This window comes from Ciconia boyciana, chromosome 12 (assembly GCF_034638445.1).
Source record: "Ciconia boyciana chromosome 12, ASM3463844v1, whole genome shotgun sequence".
NCBI classification, from domain to species: domain Eukaryota; kingdom Metazoa; phylum Chordata; class Aves; order Ciconiiformes; family Ciconiidae; genus Ciconia; species Ciconia boyciana.
The window spans coordinates 23,406,822-23,427,473 of record NC_132945.1 but is presented as its reverse complement, the minus strand read 5'-3'; the positions used below and the strand labels follow the sequence as shown (position 1 = coordinate 23,427,473).

Sequence of the window (20,652 nt, the reverse complement as noted above, 5' to 3'; positions counted from 1 at the left end):
GACCATGTCCATGGGCAAGCAAAACAAGTTAGTAGCTACAAGCAATCAATTGCCTGATTATTTTTGTTGGCCCACGTTGTTTCAGCACTTACAGCTCAAGAAATCACCCTCCTGCGTCACGCAACGCAACGCTCAGGTTGAGCTGGTGTGCCCTGCAGCCGGCACCGGATGGACATACGTGACCGTGCAAGTCAGTGCTGCAAAAGAAGAACAACTCTACTTTGGGAGCTCAGCTCTGGGGCATCCTGCCCCTCGGAGATCCCCGGGGCTTTAGCTTAGCAGCAATGCACAGCAACCCTCCGAGGGCACATCGACTTGCCAGTCCAAGCTGCCTTGCCAACCTTGTGCCACGCTGAGCAGCCCAAGCATGCAGAGACACAACTCACTAAACCCGGGGTGATGCTGGAGCCTTGCAGGAGTGAAAGCAGAGCCCTGGCTGTGGAGGGGCCTCAGAGTGGCTCACAGGGTTGCAGAGGCAGTGTGGGCATGGAGGGGAAGGCAGGCGGCTTGCTAAGACACGTGCCCGGCCAGAGGTGTTGTGCTGTCTCTCCCATGCCAAGACTGTGTGGGGCTGGAAATGCACAGCCTCTGCAACCTCCCTGGCCACATCCTGCCGCCACAGCCTGCACCCACCTTGCTGTGCCCTTGTGCTCCCCAAATCTCTCCTCCGTTGCCCTGGGCTGTGCTCCGCTCAGCAGCTCTCGCCGCTGCAGACCTCCAGCTGTTCTTCCTTCCTCCTCGGCTGACAGCTCTGGGATTCCCCGCTCCCTCCCCGGTCCCCTAAAAGACTCGGTTTTGGAGAAATAGCAGGGGGAGAGAGGCCTCAGGTCACCACTGCTTCCCCCTCCCCTTCCATCCCCAGTTCCTCTCCCATGGGTCCCCCCCTGGTCTCCTGCAGCCATGCAGACCAGGGCACATGCTTCCCCAAAACGGCTGGCTTGCCTTCCCGAGCCCCCTGCCTCGGTCCCTGGGGCTTGGACCCACGAGCAGCAGGGGGAAAGTACCCTATGCAGAGCATGAAAGCGCTCGCAGGTTTCACACACTTGCTGACTCATTAGGAAATCAATATTAAGAGCCAGCAGCTCCTGAACTCCCAAGGAGACCCCCGCTCTCCCGCTCTTTCGAGCTTCCCTGGCTCCAAGCTAATCAGCTAATTAACCTGGAAGGAGAAAGGGGTAACGCAGAGGGAACGGGAAGCCCAGGTGCGGTCTCATTTACTGGGGTTGAGTCCCTCCTGCAGACTGCCACGTTTGTATTCCCTGGCTATGGGCTGTGAGCAAGCACTTCATGGAAACGTGCGTGCACCCACGTCTGTTCTCCGGCCAGCTGAACAAGTGAAAATTTTTGGGTCTCATAGTCTAAGAGGAAAGAAACCCCAGCTTCTTCTCCCCCTCGTTTTGCTTATGTAGCTGAATGTGCTGAGTGTCCACAGCCCAAGAATGGCTATGATGTGCATGACTAAAAGTCACGTAAGGAAATCTCAGCGTCCAGCTTTAAACCATCGCAGCATCTCGTGACATTTTGCAAGAGTAACATGACCACCACTTTACAGACAAGGAAAGTGCAGTAAGAAAGCAACCTAATCAAGAGGATCTCTCCTGGCAATGCTCTCCTGCCTCCTTAAAAGCAATGCTCAAAGCAGCACGGGGTCTCAGACACCGGTGCCGCAGCAGAGTCCTGCCTCCGAGTCCAGCCCGCAGAGAGCAAGGGAGACGGCCGACTGCAAGCTCTTGAAAGCTCAGGCAAGCTCAGCTTAGTGCTAGGCTGGAACGAGATGACTTGATTCAGTTTGAGGTGTTGAAATACACTGATTCAGGTCAACCCAATGCAAGAAGGAAAGGATTTGTTTAAATCATCTTAGCGGAAGCAGTGTTTTTAGCAAGACGGCATTGCTTGTTCACAAACTGCTTTTTGTTAATCCACGGTATTCTTAATGGAAAGTCCCCACACAACTTCCTAGTCAGACCTAAGACTCACGGAGATATATTTCCACTGTAAGTCAAACCCAGCACTGTCGTGGAGGAGATGGCAGTCCATGTCCTGTATGTCATGTATAAACACTCAGAAACGACCGGCAGTTATATTACAGCCTTTGATCTGGGTGGTGAGGGAATAAGCAAAGTGGCTACAACTAAAAGGTTGTATTTAATGCCAATATTTTAGTAAGAATTAGGGATAAATAAAAATATATGCTGTAGGAAAATAATAATATTTAGAACACACACTGTGAATGTTTTCTAAGAGAAATGCATTGTTATTGAAATTTACTGGTTGCTCTGCAATGACCCCAAACAAATGAAACCTTCAACAGCTCCCTCCCCATACTGATGGGGCTTTCAGCTCGGGCACGTAGTTAACGAGCTTGAAGTCACATCCGCAATTATTTAAACCTTTTCTACCATGGCTGTGACCAAAACCAAACAACCCCAGAGCAATTTGCTGCTAAAATGATTCTGTCACCATAGCATCTCTTTGAATGGAGTTCCTCACCGGGTTATCTTGGTTTCTCCATCCCCGTCAGCTTTTCAGTCTCTCTAATGGCATTCACCTCCAGAGGCAGGCAGGATGGCAGCCCGGAGACCCGACTGTCTGTACCCGCCACTGCTTTCAAACTCACTAATTCGCTTATAATAGCACTTGAGCAACAGCTACAGGAAAATGATTGAAAGCCAATGCAATAGAGAGCTCACTGCTCCCTGATAAGTTAATGCAGAAAGCACAATACTTTCCGCGAATGTAATTGAAAAGCTGTCTGTAGCAGAGCCAGTTAACCCCCCCATTTTCTAGAGACAACCTGTAAGACTTAAAGATCTCAGTGAAACATTCCTGAAATTTTCACAGAGGTGCACATCGCCCATCCAGACAGCTGAGAGCAAGGAAGAGAGCGTTAGTGAAAGGAAGAGCATTCAAAGACTTTACCAGCCACATCTTGCTGAGGATAAATTGCAGGATTTCAGTTGCAAGAAGCCTTAGAACAGGAAACAGTTTGCTGGTAAAATGAAAGCTTTAAGAGAAAAACAGGAAGCCTGAAGAACCTGAGTGAAGCCCGTGAGCTGCCGGCTTGAGGTCAGGGCAGGAAATCCCTCGTGCAAATGCTGCAGAGACCAGGTGCAGCTGAGAGCAAGCAGAGCATCGGAGCCGCTGGAGATGAAGTGGGTTTTGACTAAAAGCAAAGCAAGGTAAAATTGCCCTCCATTTCCTCTTTGTTTCATCAAAGAGAGTCAAAGTGCTGAACGGAGAACAACTGTGGTTCAGCTTCTAATCAGATGCTGTCTCCCTAATCCTCCTCCTTTAACAAAGGGTCTCAGAAACCTACAAGAGATTTAGGAGTCAGACAGGATGCTAATGGCACAGTACGTGCCCTCGTTAAGCAAGATGCATAATCATGATGCATAATTTAGCTTTAAGCATAAAGGAAGCCTCGTGCTGTTTCCCTGTAACACCTTGGGACACACTTTAGTATTATCCAAAAGCCAGGTCCTGTTGAAGCCAAAGGACCATAGGCTTTTGGGGACAGGCATTGGTGCGAGTGCTATCCCGCAAATAACTGAGGTCCGTGCTGGAGCCAAAAGCAATAATTCAGAGAGCAACCAGGGTCAGGAGCTAGGAGTGAGGATTTGGAAAGTGGTGTGGAGAAGCGGTCTCAAGGTCTAGCTGTGGGGCAGCAGGGCAGTAGCTGTGAACGATCCCTCAAGGATCACTCTCATGGCCCAGGTGGAACGGTTGGTTCTTCCATCCATCCTTTGTGGTCCTCAGCTGGGGAGGAAGCCCGATATACTCTTTTTGGTGGAAATATTTTAGGGGAAATGAGAGCTCTACATTTGCCTAATCTCTGGAAGTTTCATGGCCATAAGCCCAGGAGGGAATGCTCTGGTCCCGGCTCACGTGGGCTTCAGCTTTGGCTTCAGCAACTGCGCCAGTGCAGAAATCTCGGTCTTTAACGTATCTGGGGCTGAAACCATTGACACTTTTGAAGGGTAACAAAGGTAATCGGGCTTTCAGCTGGCACCAGGAACTGCCTGGGAACCATGTGCCTGGAGCTGAATTGCGCAGGGTGACCTTAGCCAGGAAGAAGGCAGACAGACCCATCTCCGGTGCAGCCTGCGTATTCCTTTCATATTTAGCTTCAGAATCAGGTTTTGCAGCTCTGAATGTGCCCTGTTCCCACTGAGCAATCCTGACCATTCACTGAGAAGCTCTATCCCAAACCTCTGCACCAGCTTACGTGTTTTGATGTCATTGACATATATCCATGCCATACTTCTCTGCCTCTGCATGAATCTAAACTGGCAGAACAGGGGCTTAAAAAGCAACAGTCACTGGGAAGTAGCAATGATTTAATTGAACTCTTCATTTACCAGGTGTTGACGGGTACAGGGGACACTGCGAATCACAGCCCACAGTGAAATATGGTCATTTCTTCTTCTCCAGCATGTGACAGTGGGGCCACGAACATTGGTTAGGTCAGTGAGGTTGTGTAGACTCCAAGTTAATGCCCTCATGTCATATCTGGGTGCCAAACATGGCCGAGTAAAGCTGTATCTACATGCCTGCTGTGTTTGGCGCCTTGGAAAAACAACGTATTTAATTTGCGAGCTTCAAGGACATTATATGCACTCTGGAGGGTAAATTAGATGGGGCAAGCATTATGGAAGAGACAAAAAAAGGATCGCACCGCACAGCAGGACTGCGTTAACACAGTATCATTTACTGCGAGACAGTAAAGATGCTATGCCAGGGCTTCCGTTCATAACTTTATATTATTTCCATAAACTTGGTCTTCTTAATCTTGTCTCACTTGTGGAGCGGATTTTCTTCTCTTCCAGCTGGCTGCGCATGCCTTCATTATAATTCATGGGCGTTACAGGAGCGCAAGGGAGGAAAATGCCTCCCTCGCATGAACAGGGTTGAGAATAACTCGTCCAGATGCCAGCCTGGCACACGAGTCGTGATTCCACTGGGAGCAGGGAGGTTTTTTTAAGACCATCCTGCCTGGCTAAAAGAAAAATTTGGGAATAAAACAAGAAAGAAGGTGTTACTATAGGATTTCTGGCTTTACTCAGGCAGTCCCAGGTGCTCGCAGAAAGCTGCTCTGTAGCACTGCAGTCTCAGGCACCAGCACCCAGACAGATCATTGGGTTATTTCCCTTGAGTCTCATGGCTGGTGTAGACACTGAGGAATCAAAGCTTTTCTTTTCAGCAGAGGGCACGTCTAGCCTTCTGAAGGCTGGGGAAGAAAAAAAAAACCAAACAAACCTTGAAAAAGCCAGCCGTTGCTGGCATGCGTTTCCCTGCCTGCATCTGCAAACAGGATGAAGCAGCTGTAAGAGCGATGCAAACGACCAATTAATCTCAATTGCTGCAAACTCATAATCCTAATGAATTACTTTTAAAAATACAGGGGTGTTTTTAACAGTTTTCATGCAAAGAGAAATTAGGAAATTTCATGTACGAATGAGCTAATAAATAAAAGGGAAATACGAGTGTGGAAATACAGTGTGTCTTGCATTAATTTTTCCACCCAATTCCAAATGCAGTAATAACTTGATTGTTTTAACATTCAGGCTGAAGGAATCAAAACCATACGCAGTTTGGAGTGTCTGATTGCCGTTCCCTGATGGAGATTAGCAATCTGCAGTAGTTTGCTTTTCTCTTTCTTCCCAAAACAGGGAACAGAAAGCTGTTTTTGCCGCAGGGCACAGCAGAGAATTTAAGTTATTTAATTTTCTGCTGCGGGGACTTGTAGTCATCATTTGATGTCGAATCTTATTTTTGGTGCTTAAACAGCCTGCATTCCCAGAATACCCAACCACTTCAATGTTTAATGGACAGCTCCTGCCGTTGCCCCTAAAAAAGAGGTGGCAACCAGGACTTCTCAGGAAGGACTTGCTCTGGACCATTAGATGGCCAGATACACATGGACACTGCTGCTCCAAAAATGAACAGAGGTCCCAACCTTTCTCCTTGCTCCTACTCTGGATTTTCTTCAGCCTCCTTGCTGCACGTGAAGAAAAAAATCCCTTTGCCTCGCACCAGCACCAGCGTGGGATATACCCATTCGGCACACGGCTGCTACCGCGTACCAGGAGAGGCGGCTGGAGCCCGGTTACGCCACAGAAGAATGGGGAATGGCTTAGTATGGGCAAACTGGGAATGTTCCCAGTAAGTCAGGACTGAGATAACAGTGATAGATTAGAGCAAGGCAAATGCAAGAAAGAAGGAGTTGCCTTGTCCTTGTCCTTATTGTGGCTCCCCATGTTTAACGTCTGGAGGCAGTTGTGACTCGAAGGGCAAGCAGCGATGCTGGTGCACGCTGGACACTGTTTTCTGCCCTCTCCTTTTCCCAGAAAACCCTTCCAGCGGGGGAACTCCTCCTCTGTGCTCAGCACGGTTGTGCTGCTCCTGCCTTGGCCCCACCGCAGGGTCTGCCTGATCCTGCTGATCCTGCTGGGGGTCGAAGGCTGGATCCTTCCCTCCATAAACACGACCTTCCGCGCAGCAAAGAATGGGTAGTCCAGGTCGCAGTTTCTCATTCCTCTGATGCCAGGCTGCGTGCAAGCCAAGAAGGGAGAGAAGGGAAAAAATGCCATGCCTCAGAGCATCCTAAAGGCTGCTGCAAATTATGTGAGCCGTAGAAATCCCACAGTGAGCTCTGTGCGCACCGAAGGGGAAATCTTTAACCTCCCTCTCCTCCTTAGGTCTCCCCTTGCCCTTGCCCCCAGCTTTCCTGCCTCAACTTCTGGCTGATCCTTTTTCTGCCTTCTTAAACAGAGACTTTGGGCAGGAGGGGAGCGAGTGTCAGTGGGGGCTACACTGACCCCACCTGGGGTCACCCCATGTTTCTCGTCAGGTGAAAACCTCAGCTGCCCTCCCCTTTCACGCTGCCCAGCAGCTTTGCAATGCTGACGTGCTGCAAAGCAGATGGAGCCCGGTGGTTACATAATGATTTGTCAAAAGCTTTGCAAAAGTCAAGCGTCTAGACTTTTCGGTGTGGATTTTCCTTTTCAGTTCCTTCTCTGACCTCTTCAAGGAGATTAGGACGGACTGGATTGGTATGGTTTACTTCTGGTTAAAGTCTTCTGTCTTTCTCTTGTCAAGCATTTCTCTTTGTCCTGTCCATCAGCTGGTGCATGGAAAGTCCCTGGTCCCTGGGACCAAAATTATCCCCAGTTGCAGCAGAGTATCTGTCTCACACCTTCGTATCAAGTCAGACAGCAGTGGGCTGAGCAACCCTCTGAAAGCACCTTTGATGCTAAGAAAAGTGGCCCCACGCTGCCAGGTGCTCGGATGTGGCTTTCGTCAAGAGCAGCAACCGCTTCCTGAAAACGAACAAGGTGGGCACGAGGCCAACGTCATCTCCCTCCTACCTGTGTCTCACATCTTCTGATCTGCTTTTGTTGCCACTTCTTAAACTTAATGAGAGATGAGGAAATACGGTGCAGTGATCTGGTCCAAAAATGAGTATCTCCTCCTTCACAGTTCTCTTAATATTATAGGCACCAGTCACGGAGACATCGTCATTTGTCCACAGCTACTGCTACAGCTTTGCAAATCAGTTGTGTCCAGTCCTCCACAGAGTGGTCCTATTTTTAGGCTGGTACTAATGGTGTAAAACTGGAATAAGCCATGCAGCACATGCCCGGTGGTCAGTCACTAACAGGGTGGGTTACCTGCGCCAAGTAGCAGCTCCGCTGAAGCTCACCTTTCTGCTGAGGTCTGGCTGGGGATATGGCCTGTTGCCTTGTGATGTTGCCAGCACAGGCAGACTCTTGCCTTGACCTCCTGAGGAGACTTTCCGGAGTCCTTACATAGCTTCCCAGCTAGTCTCATGTCCCCATCAGCTCTTCTGCTTCAGTTTTCCAAAGTTCTTCAGCAACAGGACTTCTCTCTCTCGTGCACTTTGCCCTCACTCTTGCACCAGTGTTGCTCAGCAGTTTGGGAACCCAGTAGGAATATCAAGAATTTCACCCACTCCAGGGTCAAATCCCAGCTGGTTTGGCCCATCTTCCTCCTTTCCAGGGAAAGCAGCTGGAAGCACGGTGTGCTACCACATGATCTTTGAATGTTATGATGAAGGATGAGAGCTGGCTTATGATGTAGAGGAAAGATGAGAGCTGAACAAACAATTTACTTGATGACTTCCCTTTTTTTCCTTTCCTCTCCGCAGGACCAAACCATAAGCATTTCAAGAGATTCACATCCTTAATTTCTTCGATAAGTCTTTTGCAGTTGCAGATGATCAGCAGCGTAACACTGCTCTTGTCTCCGATCAGTGCTCGAGAGCATTGCAAATGTGCCCCAGGCCGTCTGGCTGAGGCTCTGCAAGGTACCAGATGTCAACGGTAAAGCACCGAACAAAGATATTCTCAAAGCCTCTGTCAAAACACATACATGGGGTGGGAGGAATTAAAATTGCAGAGGCAACTGCAGAGCTGGACTTTCTTAGCTTTGAGGTGCTCTGCTTTGCAAACTCAGTAGCTGTCCTGCTTCTCTACAGATTTGGAAGTGAGAGGGAGAAGATGGGAGGAACAAATGAGCTACAGGGTCCCCTGCAAGATCACGATGCTTCAGCATCCCTGGCTCCCGTCGCTTAGCCAGGAGGGACCTGCTTTGCTACACAGGAGGGTGAACTTTGAATCTTAACATGCCCTGGACCTCCCAAGTGAATTTGGACAAGGTTTTTCATTGCTTCCTTGTGCCATGAAGCTGCAAGCTGCTGGGGATGGTGCATGCATGTGTGTGTGTGTGTGTGTGCGTGCCGGTTTTAGGTATATGGACAAGACCTAGCACATGGTAATCTCCACGGCCTGAGATGAGCTGTTCGTCACCTGCCTGCTGGCCTTCACTCCTGGCCTGCCGGGCTGCAGTGACTTCGGTGACTACAGACAGAAGGTACAGACAGGCGTGCGTGTGTCTATCCATCTTCTTAGTAAGGCAATGCTATTTAAACATAAAATAGTATGATTAATAAAACATAATGCCTTGTTTTTCCCCACTGTTTTCACCTCCTGTGCTCTCTTCTCACATTTTTGCTGGGCTGATGGTTTTCTTACATGCCCTAGATAACTCATTGAGTTTCATCTTCACTGCTCTTTCCACCCGCCTGCTCTTCTTTCATTTTTTATGAAGACTCTTTCTTGCTCTGCTAACATGCTCTTAGTCTCACTGGTAAATCAAGGTGGCTGTTTGTCTTTAGCTCTCTATTTCCTTTCCTGAACATGAAGATAAATCTAGGCACTGCGCTGGAGCTAGAGCAACAAGAAAGCTGATTTCTTCCCTCTTCCCTCCCCATTCACAGTTGTGCACAGCTGGCAATAAGCTGTGTTTGGGATCTAAGAATGCTCCCTCTCCATTTTCTGGGGTGAAACTGGTAAAACAAATAGAAAGATTGAGAAATGACCTCTCCCAGGCTCTTCTGGCTGAAACCACACTGCAGAAAGCTCTGAGATATAATGTTACTCCAAAAGCCCAAACTGGGGTCAGTGCAAAGGCTCCCATTAACTTCATGTCATGTTCTCAGATTTACAAACTCTGTAACTTTTCCACATCTTTCTTCTGGTCTCTCCAGACACTGGATTAGGACCAGGATTGTAAAGAGGCCCACAGGCGCGGTGGCTTCCTTGCAGACTGCGACACGCTGTGGAGTAATAGCCTGCTAGAAATAGGAAATCAGGTCATGAACCAGCTTCCCTCTCAGTCCAGCATCTGAAGAGACGAGGAATGAGGCATGGCCGTATCTCCCCTTATTCTCTCTCTGCTCCCTGAGATGATGGAGTTGGCTGCAGGTAGCAGTGTCCAAGTGGGATATGGCTGTCCAGACCCAGAAAAGCAGGTCTGTGCACAGCCAGCTGCTCTGCCCAGGGCTGGCCCTGCAAACATGCCAAGTGCCTGGTGCAGCTTTGCCCTGTCATCTTTCCCACAGAGGAATTACATGTGGGGTTTAAAGAAAAAAACAACCAAACCAGCATTTATAGCTGGGGTCAGAGCAGTTTCATTCGTCTGGAAAGGATATAGCAGCATAATCAAGATTTATGAAAGAAAGAAAATATTTTAGGAGAGGCCATTTGTTCTGTTCTATATCCCATAAGATTTCCAGAAGTTATTTGTCGGTCGATGTGGCAGCAACACTCAACACTGCAGCTTGGGAACAAAAGGCCAGTCTGCGAACAAAGAGGCAAAGCATTAAAAGATACAAAGCAACATCTTTTTAGGCCGCATATAATTTCCCCGGGCAACTCGCTGCCTCAGGATTTGAGTCAGAAAAATTGCTCCACAGTTTACAAAAAAACGATCTGAGTGTACCTGACGTAACCCAGGAGGGCTGGAATCGGTGGCCGTGATCCAGGCATGGGCAGCCTCTTCTCTGGAAGATCACATCAATGTACATACTGGTCTAGCGCAGGAAAATAGAGTACCATGGCGGTAGTACAGCACCCAGCAGCTGCTGCCGACGATAGAGAAAATAAATCAGGCCAATCGAGGCACTGGTTTGTTATGGGGAGGAGTGGGGAGGTATTTTGCCCCGTGTTCCTTAATGGCAAATCCTGTAGGATGATTTTAGATTCCTCCAGGTTTCTTGCTTTGCAGCCAGAAAGGAAACAAGCACAGGGATGCAGGGAAGCTGCAGAATTTGGGAACTTCTATCCTGGAGGCGATGTGGCTGATCCCCTGCTCTGCCCGGAGGATTAGCCCTGGCCCCATCCCGGATGCTCGGATGTAGTCCCAGCGTGCTCTGATCTGGTCTCTCGCTCTGTTTCCCATCTCATGGAGAGCAGAGGCACAGGAGGGCTGAGGGACTTGTCTGGGAGCAGTGTGGGGAACTTATTTTTGCTCTGTTTCATAGACCAGCCCGTTTGGCATCTCCACCGCTATCCCTCACCTCTCTGGACAAGGTTGTGATGCTGAAGGGACCTTCACCTTTCTGTGTGTGAAGACCTTGGTGAGTTCTTGAGTGGACTCTCAAGTCCCTAGTGGGTGGAAGGGCTGCACATCTTCATCCTCCCTCGGCGTGTGTGTTTTTAGGGGATGCTTGCGGAGAGCCGGCCACTGCAGAGATCCCACTAGAGGGTGCTGCCCAACTCTGCTGGGAAACACCAAAAGGCTCTGCATGCTCCTGGGCCTCCAGACATCCCTGTTAACTCCTGGTGCCTTATTTCTTCCCTGCAAGCCCTCGCTATCTTCCCTTTCCTCCTGATTTATCTCCAGCACAGTGAGTGCTGTATCACTGCTATAGATTGCCACTGGCAGCAGGACAAATAAGCCTGCCTTTAGTTTATGGACCCACTTTTTCTTTTTTTTTTCCCTCGAGTAAACACAAACAATAAACCGAGTGAGTCCAGGCAGGGAATGGAGACTGCAGGGCAGCCATGTGCTCAACTCATTTTGCATCCAGCAAAATGAGAGCCTGTCGCACAGCTGACATCGAGAGGTTTCTTCCCCACCTCAGTGACCTCTAGCAGTACCAAATACCAACAGGGACGCATTTACCCATCTCTGGACCATCTTAGAAGACAGACTCATAGGTCCTAAATGTGTCCCATGACCTGCAAGACCTACATGGATGTCCTCAGGGGAACTGGGGGGAGTCTGCCTTGTCTCTGTCTTCCTCCCAACCCACAGCACTTTTCTTAGCTTCCCTGAGGCAGCACCAGCCACCCTTCATGGCAGATGATGCTCTGAATGGGTGCCTGGGTGCACGGCTGCCCAGAGTCCAGGGTTGCACACAGAGTGGGATGCCGACATCCTACTTGTGCAATGTCTCTTTGGAAGATAAACTGCGGATCGGCACTAAATTCCCATCTGCAAAACCTGTAGCAACAGGGAGTGAAACATATATACTAGTCCTTTGACAGGAATGCCCTTTCAAAACGCTGTTACAAACAAGCTGGATTTAAAGCTGAACTTTCTATTCCTCCAGGCAGCTTCTGCCTCGGGGACGCTTTCGTCAGTGGTCTGCGAGCACGCGTCATCGTACCCACACAGCGGCAGCTGTCTTCCGCAGGAAAAAAAGCCAGTTCTTAACCCGTCATTAATGTAACACTAATGGAGCCAAATACAGTCCTGAGAGCCAGTGCAAGCAACGTGGAGGTGTAACTGCTCCTCGACAGCTCCTTGCCACCACCTCTTCTGGAAGCTGGTGCCCCTTGCAGCTAAGACACAGCCTGCCTGGGTGCTCGGAGCCTGTACCGACCCAGAATATTTTATTCAGCCCTGAAACAGATTGGGAGAGCAGTGAGGACACACATATCAGGCTACTGCCAGAACAGCGGCAGATACGTTGCACCACAGGAGTTTAAACTGGAGCCAGAATGGCTCCGGGATGTCAGTCCCACCATCCCAGCCCAGGGGACCCTCTTTCCCTCAAAAGGCAGAGACCTCAGCTCTGAAGGAGTCTCAAAATATCCAGCCCAGTAGCCTGTCTCCAACAAGCTACTTGCTCAAAAAAAGGCAAAAGGACAGGGCAAGTATGTAGTGATTTCCCTGTCCATCCAAAGAAAATCCCTGGTGGGCTCCAGTTTAAGGATTTCCTAAGCAGGCAACAGCCTCTTCTTCTGTCGTAGCTGCGATGGATCCTTCTCCCATGAACTCCTCATGTCACTCTCTGAAACCAAATGCATTTTCAGCTTCCACGTGACCCTCTAGCAAGGATCCCGCAGTTTGAAGACACTCTCAATATTTAACTTGTTTTGTTCAGCTTGAAGCTGCCACCTGCCAGGTTTCCTCTAGAAACGGAGCTTTTATCCTTGCGCTTGTTCTGAAGTGCCAGACCTGGTGGGGACCACATACCCCGGCTTCCCCAGGGCTTTCGGAGGCAGGAGGTTGCTGTCCTCTTCCCGGTCGTTATCGCTGGAATAAACATCAAGTCCAGCTGTTGGCCACTGGCAGGTTTTAATCAGATGCTTGCAGAGTATTTGAGCCAGATCCTGCGCTCAGCTGCCCCGGGACCCAGGAGCTACACCATGCTGAGGGCTGCCTGCTTGTCCTGGTTTCGGCTGGGATAGAGTTAATTTTCTTCCTAGTAGCTGCTATAGTGCTGTGTTTTGGATTTTAGTATGAGAATAATATTGATAACACGCTGTTTTGGCTGTCGCTAAGCGGTGTTTACACTGGTCAAGGACTTTTTCAGCTCCCCACGCTCTGCCGGGTGCACAAGAAGCTGGGAGGGGGCACAGCCAGGACAGTGGATCCAAACTGCCCAAAGGGCTATTCCATACCATATGGCGTCACGGTCAGTGTATAAACTGGGGGAGTTGGCCGGGGGGTAGCGGTCGCTGCTCGGGGACGGGCTGGGCGTTGGTCAGCGGGTGGTGAGCGGTTGTATAACTTTTTTTTCCTCCCTTGGGTTTTGTTCCTCTCTCTCTCTTGTTGTTTTCCTTCTCATTACAATTAATTATTATTATTATTTTGTTCCAATTATTAAACTGTTCTTATCTCAACCCTCGAGTTTTCTTACTTTTGCTCTTCCGATTCTCTCCCCCATCCCACCGGGGGGGAGTGAGCGAGCGGCTGCGTGGGGCTTAGCTGCCGGCTGGGGCTAAACCACGACACTGCTCCAGCCTGACGCCATGTTAATGACAACAACATCACAGGGGCGAGCTGTGGGACCCCAGGGCCTGCTCCGGACCTGCAGGATGTACATCGTAACACACGTCCTTCACTGCTGGCTGCTTTTTGCAAAACCCCCTTCATATTCCTGCTGCATTTTAGAGATGACTGTTTCTCTTCTTCACATGGCAAGGTGAAAGCACGGATGTGCAGGAGCTGATGCAAATACTCCAGCTGTGACCCAGGGTGCTTTCCAGTTAAGCAATCACTCCCTCTGCACAGAGGCTGACTAAAAGATAACATCTACTTTAAAACTACTTAATGGGAAAACGAGTTTCATTGCTTACCCTTTACATGAAATATTCAACACTTCATCCATAGAGTTTTTCTTCTGCTCAAGCCAGCGTTAAGCTTTGACGGAAGCTGGTTTGCCATTTGCTGACAGTAGGTCCATGCAATGCCAGAGGGCAATCAACTGTGTCCCTCTGCAGTGGGACGGCCCCTCTGTCCTTGCTTTCTAAATCCAGTTGCTGCCATCGGCATTGCTGTGAGTCGGATGCGATGCCAAGCCTTTATTGGCAGCAAGGGATGAGCTTTATAAGAGAAAAGGTAATGAAGGGGAAAGAAAGGGTGAGGGAGGAGGAGAGTCCTGTGGCTCAGGTGTGGCCCCGGTCCATTTTCTGAGGTGGCTGGGAGTTTTCCAAGAAAATGGAAATACTGAGTCAGGAACACCAAAACTTTTTTGTTGGAGCAGCGGTTTTGAGGGACATCTCCCTGGCGATGGGCTCGAAGTGGAAGAACTGCTCAAGAGCCGCTGGTCCCTTAGCAGCTTGGACGTGACAAAGACTCACATACCCGTAGAAGAGCCAGGTCCAGGTCCTTACCACGCCTGGTTCACATCGAAGACTGAAACATGCGGGCTGGGAAGGTCTTATATTTTGTGCATGGAAAAACTCCAAAACATCTTGGCTTCTGCTCAGTGCCGAACTGCAACATTTCTGAATCCTCAGTTGTGTCCTTTGCAAGACATTTCCTTCCCGTCATTGCCAACGCCTTGTGTGACCATGGGGACATCGCTCACCTCTCTGTGACCTGGGTCCCCATGTGTAGTGTGAGGAGAGCGATCCTGATGGTCCGTTTAGGTTGTAGTCACTCCGTAGCATGTAGTCACTCCGTAGGATTAATGTTTGTGAGGGAGGTGAGCACTGCTTTGAGACGGGCGAGAGGAGACGAGTTCACAGAACAGGGACAGAGCAAGGGTATGTCAGGAGTTAGACCACTAGCAAAATGGTGATGGAGGGTAAAGCCATATGTTACAGCCAGACGTGTTGCAGGGTGATTACAGTGAGCTTCTTTAAATTCCTGCCTCTGATTTTATGCCCATTCAGCATTTTTTCATGCTTCCTTAGTCACAGTTTTGTGGCCTTAACAGCTGTTGTGCTTTTGGCCCGACATCTGATGCATTCCTCTGGAGGGGGATGCGATCAAGCGTGTTTGTCCTCAAACTCCCTTTAAATATTGACAGTGTCAACTTGCTTCTGCCTGAATGACACTTTTGATGCTCAGAAGGAGAGAAATAATAAGAAAAAGACAAAATATTCTTTCCAGCCAGAACTGTGGAGTGGGCATGTTGCAGATGCAGGAGAGATGCTGGTAGCTTTGGTGTCCATCTCCTGAGTCCTCTCTCTCCTGTCCTGCAGACTGCCTGGGGGATCTTTGAGAAGTTGCTTGGTCTGTAAATGGTGACCCCACTTTCTCGTTTGCAAGGGCAAAAGAGGTCACTGACCTGTGTTTGGAAAACACTTTGGCATTTTTTTTAATGGAAAATGTTAAACATCGTCATTATTTGTAGTGGATTTTTCCAGCACTGCTAGTGTGCAGGTTGCCTAGCATTGCCATGGCATCATTTCTGGCAATAATTTAAGCTAAACACATGGCGGGGCTGACAGCTGAGCATTTCAAGCAGGTAATGTGAGGGTAAAGTCTGAGTCACCTATTCTAGCGGTAGCATGACCATTGCTGTCACTCTGCTCTCTGTGGAAACACAATGGCAAGCAGTCAGGAGATGCCAGGGAACAAACGCTTTCATGTTTTCAATGGATCGCTTTGGGGTTTTTTTCAGTTCTAGTTAAATCCGCTTGTAAAACAGCTCTTAAGTGGCATCTTGCCAAGGGGGATAAGCTAACGTTTGGATGGGAGAAGGATGAATCCAAACAGAGATCAGGTTTGGGTGAGGTGAGGCTCCATGTTCTTTATCATCTCCTGTACCCAGGCTTGCAGAGGGGATCTGTGCTATGGAAAACAAGGCACCTAGATTCATCCATTGAAGCATGCAATGAGGTTTCGGGGTGGAAACCACCTTTGGGACAGAGCTGTGACCCTCTCATCCCCCTTTGCTCTCTGCTTGTGCTCAGGGTGGGAAGGCAGGAGAGCAACCACAGCTCCTCCATGGTTCAGCTCCACAGGGGAGGGAAGCTGATGTTTTGACCCCATCCTGGCTCCCTTCGGAGCTTTGTCAGTGGTGAACTGCACATCTGGAGGATTCACAGGGGACAGCACGTCTTGCTGTGATGGCAGAGCCTGCGTGCATGGGCTGGTGGATGAAACATCTGCCGTCAATGAGGACGCAGGAGTGTCCCGTGGGCGAGTCCTGCTTTCTTGGACACCCATCTCAATTAGAAAGACACCAGTTAATTAAAAAGAGCTGCCACTAGATTAAAAAAGGCAATAATCCCCAGCTGACTGCTTGGGATGTTTCAGTAGATAGTCACTCCAGAGACGATAAACACTCCCAAAGAGGACGGTGAATGAAATGTCCCCATCACCCCCAGACCCTGTCCCCTGCCCAGGCTCAGCTCCCAAAATGACGAGCTGCCTAAAGGCAAAATGCTGCAAAATGAGAAGCTGATCCCAGGCAACACACTTACCCCCTAGCCTGGCTCTAAAGCCTGGAGAGCGCAGGGCAGGGTCTGAGGCCACATTAGGGAGTATTTAGCCAAGCTCCGTCCATCATTATTTATTTCCTCATAACCACGCCACTAGTGTAACTGTGCTATGAGGGACTGTGTTGTCAAAGTTGCATTAAGTTTATCCTTTTCCTTGACCTTTAGGGCATTATATACATAGGCTATGGCTGTGCTCCAAGCAGCGCCTTATCTTTAATGCTGAAAATTAACACAACAGCCTATAGGAGGAAGCATTGTCCAGGGGTTGAAGCACAGGACTGGAAGAGCTGGGAGATTTGGGGTTTTCTTCTGTCTTTGGCTGTATGGTACTGGGAGAATAATTTTTAAAAGGGGGATAAAGAAGAAAATAAAGAAAAAAAAGAACCCCAAACAACCAGATTCCTACCTAATGTACCTTGTCCTGCAATTCAGTGTTCGGTGCATAACAAGTGACCTCAGATATATCTATATCAGATATATCCTGTATCAGATATATCAGATATAGGAACCCCTTCAAAGTCAAAATCAAAACCAACAACAAAATATGTTTGTAAAAGCTCTTCCTTTTAATGCTTTGGCTGAAGAGCCTGCACGGGGCAGTCATGGTCCCAGCTGGCTCCGGTGCTCACAAAACACCAGTCTAAAAGCTTCTCTCAAGCCGTTTATGGTCTTTTTGTGTGTGTGTGTCCCCACCTGGATTTCATAGCGGTTGGAGCTTTGTGTGATACATGCAGAGATGAGATAAAGGTTTGATCCAACATGAGTTATAAACTGGGAAGAGGGTTATCACTCTTTTTCCCTATGTTTTCATAGTTCTAGCACAACGAGATGGTGATAAATATAATGAATACTAATAAATATCTATTAATTCAGCACATTTAGCTAGCTATTAAGATTTCTTTTTCTGATAGATTTTACAGATAATCAGATTAATTAGATTAAATGATATCTAGGAGGAGAGAGAGAGATTTGCGACATAGGCTGAACTGGGAATATAAGAATTGAGTTTTACTGTCAGCTGGGAACCACAGAGGAACTGGCCCAGTTTAATTCAGCTGGTTTTGCTCCCTGCCACTCTATATAGACTGGCATGACTGCTCCAGCAGCCTGAGCCTGCCGGAGCTGGAACCAGTCCTCCGTTATCCTCTTCCTGTGCATCCTCCTGGAAAGCCAGTGGTAACTAAAGCAGTGGTAGATAAATCTTGGGCCAGCTTAAGAAAAGCTTGTGCATGTGTTCCTGAAATGCACACCTCACATAAACCTTGCTTAAAACAAGTTTCACTGCAGGAAACCCAGGGCTATGATTTTTCAAAGCCTTCATCAGCTGCAAATAACACCAAAAAACTCAGCTGCCACTTGGACACGCACATCCAGAAATAGTTGGATCAGAAGAAGTGGAAGATCACTGAGCTGTATTGCATGGCCAAGAGAGCCTCCCTAGCAAACCCAGCATCACATCCAGTAAAAGCTTCTGGAAAAAGAGCAGAATATCCACTTTTTGTGCCACTCTGACTACCTTAAAAATCTAACTACTTTGGTGAATCCAAGATATACCCTGCTGTAATTATACTGGTGAAAAGGTGCCTTATTATAGACTTCATATTTAAGGTTGTGTGGTCTAACGGGTCACACAAGCTACCAGCAGCCTGTTCTGTTGTGTGCTCTGTTCCAGTTACAAGTCGTGCCACTGTTGCATGCCTCGGTTTCCTGATTTATAAAATGGGGGTTATTCTTCTAATCCCCCTGATAAACCACCGTAAGATTACTACCACAAAGAGCTGAGGCTCACCATGCTCACCTAAGCACATCTGTGCCAGAGCACAGCTGCCTCTCTACCTGTGAATACATACCCGTGGTGTGCAGAGACTGAGATTAGCAGATTTTTAAATCAGAGGGGACTAGCATGAGCTCCTACAAAGAAAGAGAGTCTAAAATGCCCAGCATACAGGGATCTGGGTTCTCACCAAGCGTGGCGATCTTCATCTGGCTGGCTGGGCCATCATAGGAAATGTTGATTTGTGGAAACTTTGGGGAATGAAGCTCCTATTGTGGGAGCTAAGTAAGAGCCAGGCTGAAAATCTGACTCCATTTGTTGTGGCTGAGCAATGGGAAATACGGCCGCATGTGAATGCAGTCTCTCTGGCTGCTTGGGAAATAGGTGCCTTTTACGAGTTTACTGTAATGGGATAGAAAAGAGAAATTACTCTGGAAAAAATGATTAGGACGTCTTCTGCTTCATTCCTGCTTTTGGGATGAAGTGGTTTCATCTCCATTCATGACATGTGAATCCAGTTACCAACTCTCCTCCGTGACTACTGCTTTTAGGAGTTGTCCATAGCAAAAACCTTTGGTTACCAGTGCCCACGGCCATTGCTGATGTCTGATCCCAGCTGAGGCAGCCTCTCCTGGGAACTCCTTCTGCCTGTTCCCCATCACCCCGTGGGCTGTAGGACAAACCCCCTACACTGTGAGACCAGAACAAACAGCAGAGCCAGGTATCACTGCAGGCATGAAGTGAGCACAACCTGCCTGGGAGAGATGCTTCAGATCCTCCAGACAAGATTCATCCAGAGACAAGCCCAAGCTCATGGAGAATGAAAGCCACATGGTCTTTGTGTCCATCGTGGCCAAGAAGATTGCCCAAATCCATGTTCCCTGTGCTGCAGTGGTCCAAGACGCCTCCTGGGCCAGGAGAAAACAAGAGGGAGTGACATTGCAAGGCATTCCCCCAAGAAAACAATTCCTTTCCCCACTTTCAAAGCCTCCTGACAGGAGATATGGGGAGCTAGGCGGGTTCAGATCAGACATCTGAAGGCCAGGCTGAACTTGGAAGCAGGTGGAGGCGAGTCACCCAGAGACAGATTTTTCTGCTTAAAAGCAATTCCTTGAGAGACTCTAATCAGTTCCCGTCCCTCACAATCGATTGGCAGTAGATAAACACACTTAGAAATGTCGAGCGCATGTAAAATGCCATTTCATCACTCAGGGCAGGGTCTGAATGCGCGGGCTTCTCCTGGCACTGGGTTTTGAGCTACTCGAGTACAGCACTGCAGGGCGTTCAATGTCACCTACGTATCCTTCCTCTGTCCTGGCAACTTTTAAAGGCCAAATTGACTATTCAGAAAGCTCCTCTGCTTCTCCTGGCAGTGTCCATAGCTCTGTCCCCATGCCACGCTACAGTCCCTTGAAGAGTGCTTGGGAGTCCTGCACGGCAGCCTCCAAGTCCCCAGCAGGGCCCTGGTCTTCAAAACCAGCCTCACAGGAAGAGCTTTCCTGCCCAGATCTGGGCAGCTGAGCTGGAGAAGTCAGTGCTGTGCTGCAAACACCCTTTTAAGCACGAGAAAATCTCTCTTCCGAGTCTGTCTCTCTCTGCTGAGCGTTGGCACTACCAGCGTCCTCAAAGTCATGAGGCACGCGGGGCACGTCGCCAGAAAAATAGGCCAACAGGTTTCTTCAGCATAGTGCTTGAATAAGACCGTGCTTTCCAAAATTGATCCTTGGCTCCCACAGTTGGCAAAGTTGTGTCAATGCTCTTGTGCCTCGGTCTCTCTGTCTGCAAAATGGGGGCAGTAAATCCCCTCTGCATGCCAAGAGGGCTGGAACTGAGCCCTTCTGTGTTTCTAACACACCTCCAGTTCTTGCTTGTGCTAGCCCATGGCTGGTAGGCTGCTTTGGGTCTCAGTCCTGCCTTGTCTTTGACCTGCTATGACAGTGGTAAATCAGGCAAGTCTCCCTCCTTCTCTTTGTTTCAGGCTACTTGTGAAGGGGTAGAAGGGACAAGACCTGTCTGAGCTAAAGGATGATGGTGGCATGAGAAGAAGTGGAAAGAACAGGCCATGCACCCATTTAGGCTGGAGATGAGAAGGCTCTCAGCATGATCTCTTTTAGCAAGACTTGTGGTGGTAAAAATCCTGGCCACTTTCTAGGTGGAATATGATAGATTCAGATTGATTGTATGATGAGGCTGGTGTGATAGCACAGGTTGGGACTAGATGACCTTGGAGGACTCTTCTAGCCTACAGATTCCTGGCAGATCTACAACACTGCATTGCTGTTAGCATAGGAGAAGACGGTGTTTCTAGCAGAGGCAGACCAAAGCTATGGAGTTTGATGCTACAGCCCCGTTTCCAAGGGGCTGTAGCGCATAGGCAAAGAGTTTTTC

The 20,652-nt window shown here is 48.8% G+C and overlaps 1 protein-coding gene across 1 annotated transcript in view; it reads right to left on the bottom strand.

Moving 5' to 3' along the window:
* The window catches only part of LOC140658698 (exocyst complex component 1-like), a 35,823-nt gene extending 30,967 nt beyond the window's left edge, over window positions 1-4,856 (bottom strand). Inside the window, exon 1 of the mRNA XM_072877384.1 lies at window positions 4,799-4,856. Coding sequence (XP_072733485.1) covers window positions 4,799-4,856 — 58 coding nt within the window. The remainder of the gene's footprint in view (window positions 1-4,798) is intronic.
* Between the last annotated feature and the right edge of the window lie 15,796 nt (window positions 4,857-20,652).